Here is a 7,349-nt window from a genome sequence, read left to right on the forward strand (position 1 = left end):
ATACAGGTTTCATAAAAATCTAGACTGAAAGACTAGGCATAGTGTTTCATATCTATAGTGATAGTATCAACCAATACATTTAGACCATCTGCTCTATACATTCCTTGTTCCAAATAGTAAATGTTGAGCGAATAAAACGCATTTAGTTTGTGATCGTCTGCAAACAAAACAACGTCCGCGCGCAATTTGAAAAAATATCCTTTTTAATCCTCGAAAACTAGTGGCCAGTGATATTAATAGAAAGTGATCAGTGTCGAAAAACAAATGGCTTTTGACAAGTGCATTAGTGTTTAAAAAAAGAATAAAAAAGCTTGTGTTGTCACTGGTAAAGATTTTAATTGATCGTCACGAATGTAACGACGTATTTACACATTTAAATTGAGAATACAATCAATCAATAGATAAACAAAAACATCTAGAAGATTCATTTAGCTTGTCAACATGTTTTAATTTCTTCCTTTTAAAACTTCTATAAAATGCTTGTAGTAATTTATACAAGTAAAACAATAGTTATTTACATATTTTATTGTACTTCCCTAAATATAGCAAAATGTTTATATTCCTTGAAATACCTTCATATTTCAACATCCATTTGTTATGACGTAAGCCATTTGACATCTTAACAATAGACAATGACATAATTAAAATAATTATTTTTTATTATCTTAATGCAATTTCATTAAATTCTAACAAATCGTCTTCAAACATTATAGTGTAAAGACATAAATCGCACTTATGTTTTCAAATTTCTTTATTATTTAGTATATTAATGATTTTTTATTTAATCGTGGCTGAATAACGTTATAATTACGGCCGATTAAAAAATCAGAGTTGTGAAATTAGTGCTTTGTTTTGTGTTCAGTCCAAAAGATGGCGTTATTTTGTGAGTATCTAAAAAATATTACTCTAACCTTAATTAAATAATTTCTAGTGTCTTTAGGCGAAAAGTTAATATAATTATTATTCTTTTAATTAGATATCGATTAATAATAGATTCAGATATTGCAAATTGATGCAACTTGCGTGTTATATGAATTATTGATACAAGTAAAATGAAATTGTTATCTGAATATTATCCACATTGTGTCATTGTTTGACAAAAAATATGGCCTATTTACTATTTACACCGACACGCTTGGCACGAAACTAAATAAGTCATTAGTTTTTTAAAAAACATTCATTTCGTAACAAGGTCATATACAATTTTGTCTAATTTACTTGATAGCTAACTATTAACTTGACCTATATAACTAGGAATAATAAATATTACCAGTGTGATAACGACTAATATTAATTCTAAAGTCGTTTAAATTATTAATTTCAAAGAGCCAATATCTTAAGAAATGTAACGAAATAATAAAATCAATTTAAAATCTATTAGGAAAACCTGGAAGCAAACTTCGTTGAAGAAATGACAGTTTGATTTAGAAACCGATTTAAAGAAGCAGTTATTTGAGAAATAGCTCGCTTTAACATCTTCTCACTGTAGGGAGTGCTCGACCCCACCAATACCACGTCCACACAGACAACAGGCGTGAAGTGGAAGCAATTCCGCAGACAGTCTGATGAGTGTGGTGCTGGAGGCCTAATTCTAGTCCCTTCTCCTTTCCACCGTTTTCTTAAGAGGAAATGAAGGAAAAGTGGATTTGACGGTGGAGGAGAGGCATAGGAAGGGGAAATGTCCTCTTTATGTGCGTCTCCTCGTCCGTTAATTAAGGGAAGGCAAAGCATCTGCAATTGCGAATGTTTATGTGCAGCGGTCGCTTTCCATTTCGGTGGATTCAGGTGGCCGCTTGCTCGTTTGCCACCTTGTATTAGTTACATAAAAAGGAGGTTACTATCTCTGCAGTCCTGACTAATGTTTGCTTAGGTCATGGTGGTGTATTACATAGTTTTTTTTTAAATAAAAGGTTAGGTTATATAGTTTAGGATAAGGTTATATAGTTAGTTTGTTGGCTACGCTAGTAGACCTTAATTTAATCCTATTTAATCCTAATTGAAGGCTTGCCAATATTAAAACTGTCAATAGCATCATTGTCTATCTATACTTCTATACTATTATAATAAAGCGTAAACACACACTTCTTTGTTGCCTAAGATGTCAGCAATTACAGCATATTTTTGAATAATTCTTTCTTTAATAAAAAGCCCTACACTTACATCACGCTTTAGGCTATAAATTTTCACGCCATTAAACTTAGGGCGTAAATATTTTGGATATCAACCCTAATGTGGGAGACAGTAAGTTGATGCCAACGTCAAGGAAGCAAGGTTGTCATCATGTCATGTCATTTTGACATTTGTAATTTGACAAATGTAAACAATGAAGTAAAAATTTCATAATTTCATGCGAATGAAGTCGCAAGGGAACAGCTAGTAGACAATAAAAAGCAATCTAAATTATTTGAAGTAACCTTCTGGGTTAGATTATCTCTATAAGAACTGTAGTTACCTCCGACTAAACTATCGCACAATGGTTGTGTGAATGTCGATTGTTTCTCAATTCAACTGTTTAGTTGCACAGCTAAAAATCGAGTAGTGTTCTCCAAGCTCACAGGAATCGAAGCTGATTTACTCCCTTCTTTAGCATATACTCTTTCACACAATCCATAATCCAACCCTTTTATAATCAGGAAATGATTAATCGATTTAATCGACCCATAAATAACTGGCACATTATAAATATCCGCTCCCGATACTCCGGCGAATGCTTTGGCTGGCAACACCGCGGTAAATGTCAACTTACGAACTCACCGCCAAAACTACATTGCTATGCTATATAGCCTAAAGCGTGACGTAAGTGTAGGGGTTTTTATTAAAAAAAAGAATTATTCAAACATATGCTGTAATTGCTAACATCATAGGCAACAAAGAAGTGTGTGTTTACGCTTTATTATAATGGTATAGATTATCATAAACAAAAAAAAATCCTTTTAAAGTGACAACACTAGCTATCTTTTTCAAGTAAAAAAACTCTTTAATTGTACAGCCAGCAATCAGTTTAAAAAGTCAAAGGTAAAACCATACAGCCAGAGTTAGTGTTTAAAACAATAATAAAAAAGAAAACTGTAAAATGAGTGCTGTCCGTTCGGATATCGATACAGACTCAAGTGAGGAGGATGTGGATTCCGGTATTGCGGAAGAAATGCAAGCTAAGCCGAGGAAAGAGATTGATTGTATGGAGCTACAAGATTTCTTTAGTTATTGGTAAGTCTTGATAGTGATCTTTGGATTCCAAAAAATAAATCTAATTTCCCAACCCCTACATCAGGAGTGGTTAACCATTGGCATACGACGTATTTTGAGCACATCTATAATAAAAACACTACGAAAAAAATATGTACAAGTACATAAATGACGTAATAATCGGAATCAAAATTATACGATGTCGCGTCCACGTGCTTAGTAAATATTTAAAAAAAAATAACACTTTGATGCATAAATGTTCACCACCCCTGCCCTATTTGATACATTGAGAACAGGCGCACACCTTTGTCTATAGTTTGTCTAAATAAGATAGGTTAGTTGGATAAACGACGCAAGCAAATGCCATACTTAATAGACAGGTATCGTGACGAAACAAACACGCAGCGAACAATTTTGAACTATCGATATTCAGTTTAAATAATTAACAAACTCAAATAAAATTATTATTTTCTTATTAACTAATTTAGAGGACAATTCTATTATTGATTACAGTGTAGAGAATTTAGCGATGACAGAAATAATAGCGAAATCCAATTCGATTACGTACGGCTGTAGTAGTAATAAACATTTATTTACTCTCATTATTTGTTATGGTCATTATTAATTTGACAAAACATTGTTTTTTTTTATTCATAAGTTATAGCTATGAATCTATCGATTCCAACTTCTATAAGGATAGAAATCGAAAATCGATAAGATTCATGACTGATTTTACACAACCCATCTCTACTAAATTTGAAGTGAATTCTCAAACTGATCTAAATTATTTAGACACACTATAAACAATCGCACAACTGTGTTGCGATTGTCGATTGTTTCGCAAGTCAACTGTTTAGTTGCATTAAAATTGAGTAGTCCATACAAGCTTACAAGAATCAAAGCGAGACTAAACAGTTATGTTTAAGGTGTGCGCTCGGTCTTAAGCATGTTTCATTTGTTTTGGAGGCCTAATTTTATAGTGGACTAGCTGTTCCCGTGCGACTTCATCCGCACCAAATTAAGAAAATTTTATTTTGTTTACATTTGTCAAATTATCAATTACAAATGACATGACATGATGACAACCTTGCTTCCTTGATGTTGACAGCAACTTATGGTCTCTTTCCCACGTTAGGGTTTTTATCCAAAATGTTTACCCGCTAAGTTTAATGGCGTTAAAATATATAGCCTATAGCGTGACGCAAGTATAGGGCTTTTTTTATTAAAAAAGAATTATTCAAAAATATGGTGTAATTGCTGACATCTTAGGCAACAAAGAAGTGTGTGTTTACGCTTTATTATAATAGTGTAGACATAGATTTAAAGGTGGGGAAACATAGGAAGGGGAAATATCCTCTTTATGTCTCTTCCGTTAATGGTATCTGAAATTGCGGATATCTTCACAGAGGTCGCTTCGCCTTTTTGAATACAGGTGGCCGCTAACTCGTTTGACGCTTTATAATATTAAAAAAAATGCACCAAACCTTCATTTGCTTTCTATTGACAAATGAAGTGCTATTAACCGACTTCACACAGGATGTTTTTATCACGTTTGTTTTTTTTTGTTGGGTTTCAAATTAAATAAGTAATATTACAAACACAGTATATAATCTTTTATTGTTTTAAATATTACAAAAATACGATAAACACGTTATGACATTCATTCTCCCGTCATACCTGAAAAATAAGAATGATTACTAAGTGAGGAGTTTAGAGGACAGAGCGAGCTGTCGGCGTACTGTGGACGACCTCTGCCCCATTATGGTCATAGGAAAAGAAGAGAGAGGAGTTTAAACCCTGCAATTATTAAGAAATGTTTCTTTTCTCTTTATGGTACTAAGTGGGCGCACACATTTGAATAAACCATCGCACAACTGTCATGTGATTGTCGATTGTTTCCCAGCCTTCAACTGTTTAGTTGACAAACTAAAAATCGTGTAATGTTCGCACTGTATCTGCTCATAGGAATCAAGTTAACAGTAGAGCCCGGTTTAACATCTTCGCACGAATGGGCCGGCACGCCCGGTGTAATACCACAACCACACAGAAAACAGGCTTGAAGTGGAAGCAATTCCGTGTACAGTCTAATGAGTGTGGTGCCGGAAGCCTAATTTTAGTCCATTTCCCGTTCCACCCTTTTAAGAGGAAAGGATGGGAAGGAATGGATTTGACGGTGGAGACGCATAGGAAGGGGAAATGTCCTCTTTATGTGCGTCTCCTCCGTCAATGAAGGGTAGGCAACGCTGCAATTGCGGATGTTTATGTGCAGCGGTCGCTTTCCATTTGGATTCGGGTGGCCGCTTGCGAGTTTGCTACGTGATATTATAAAAAAAATCAAAGCTTAAGCAGTTGTGAGATTTCAGATATGCGCACGCTATAAGTCTATGTCTTACCTCGTTAACTTGGACCAAACATTAATTATGGGGCATATAGAAGCCGGAGTCAGGTACAATATTGATTTCCCCTTCATCTCCAGAAGTAACTTGAGCGCTGTGCGTTCTTAGATGGCCGCCGTGACCACTATCATCAACTACGTGTACACCACCGTGACCACTGTCGTCAACTACGTGTACACCACCATGACCGCTATCGTCGACTACATGTACACCACCGTGACCACTGTCGCCAACTACATGTACCCCCCCATATCCACTATTATCTGCGACGTTCACACCGTATCCACTGTTGTCGACCGTGTTAACACCATAGCCACCACCGGCCACGTGTAGTCCACCACGATTGCCATCCTGTAAGAAAAATATTCTAAGTTTTAAGAAGAGAAAAGATTTGTATTTTTGTATGTATTGGAATAACTCAAAAACTACTTTGCCGATTTTAAAAATTCTTTCACCGCTAGAAAGGTAATTTATCTGTGAGTAACATAGGCTATACTTTTTATTATATTAGTATAGATACTGATAGATAGGGTAAAATCGCATTTCGCGAACGCAAAATGTTTCAATAGTCATGATTTGTCAAATCCAACGACAGTCACGTTATTTAGGTATATTTAAAACTAACTCTTACTCACGACTTCATCCGCGTGATATTAAAATATAGCCTATCATAGTCACTGATAACGTAGCTTTGTAATGGTGAAAGAATTTATGAAATCGGCCCAGTGTTTGAGTTATTTCAATACATAAATTCAAATCATTACCTAAACTTCTATACTAATATTATAAAGAGGAACTATTTAACTATTTAACTCAAAAACTACTTGCCCGATTCTAAAAATGCCATCACCATTAAAATCTACATTATCAGTAAGTAATATAGCCTATGTTTTTCATTTAATTTCACGTCGACGTAGTCGCGAACAGGCTCGTAATATTGGTATAGTATAGCATTTGAGATTGTCTGTTTTTATGGTAATGCTAAAGTCACATCCCTACCTGAGCACCGTTATTCCCATTGTTAACAGACACAGATTCAGACATCCTGGAAATAATTCTTACTGAACAGTACAAATTCTAAGCACTAAATGCACAAAGCCACGTATCATCACTTAAAATTTCTTATCTACGTGATAAAACATCGATAATAAAAATACATAAACTAGGGACTTGACACAATGTAGATTAGATTTTAATGACACTAGTAAATATTTATTGTTATCGTTTTGCTGATTGTATATGCATTGAGAAAGGATTATGTTACATGATCCCCCCTTATAGTCAAGAAATGTAAAATTTATATAGAAACTACTTAAGACCATAATAATGGTATCTCCTCGATAAATCTATCTAGATGGTTGACGACGCCCATGAGTACAAGTATTGCAAATAAAATCATTTAGACAGTCTACCTCTGTATAAAATGTAATGTTTACGCGGAAAAGATATTCATTTCGTCGTTTTTTTCTTGATAATATAAGGTGGCAAACGAGCATGCGGCCACCTGAATGCACCAAAATGGATAGCGATCGCTGCTCATAGACATTCGCAATTGTAGATGCGTTGCCTTCATTGACGGAGGAGACGCACATAAAGAGGACATTTCCCCTTCGTATTTTAGAGAAGTAATAAAAATGTTATGAAACATTGATAAAATTTGTCTGCGACGGACAAGTTCAAATATTTCGTAGTCGGACTAAACTGGGCTTGTATATTATCATTTCCTTGGTATATCTTGGAACAGATAAATCAGTTCAAGCAAAGGAT

The 7,349-nt window shown here is 34.6% G+C and overlaps 1 protein-coding gene across 1 annotated transcript; it reads right to left on the reverse strand.

Annotated features, from left to right (window-relative positions):
- Positions 1 to 4,775: 4,775 nt before the first annotated feature.
- LOC106110662 (glycine-rich protein DOT1-like) lies at positions 4,776 to 6,690 on the reverse strand. The gene is made up of 3 exons (XM_013292555.1): positions 6,582 to 6,690; positions 5,580 to 5,933; positions 4,776 to 4,863 (listed from the first exon to the last, which is right to left on the reverse strand). The coding sequence occupies exons 1-2, from the start codon at positions 6,624 to 6,626 to the stop codon at positions 5,601 to 5,603; spliced, it is 378 nt and encodes a 125-aa protein (XP_013148009.1). The 5' UTR covers positions 6,627 to 6,690; the 3' UTR covers positions 4,776 to 4,863; positions 5,580 to 5,600.
- Between the last annotated feature and the right edge of the window lie 659 nt (positions 6,691 to 7,349).

Source organism: Papilio polytes, unplaced genomic scaffold (assembly GCF_000836215.1).
Source record: "Papilio polytes unplaced genomic scaffold, Ppol_1.0 DF824208.1, whole genome shotgun sequence".
NCBI lineage: Eukaryota > Metazoa > Arthropoda > Insecta > Lepidoptera > Papilionidae > Papilio > Papilio polytes.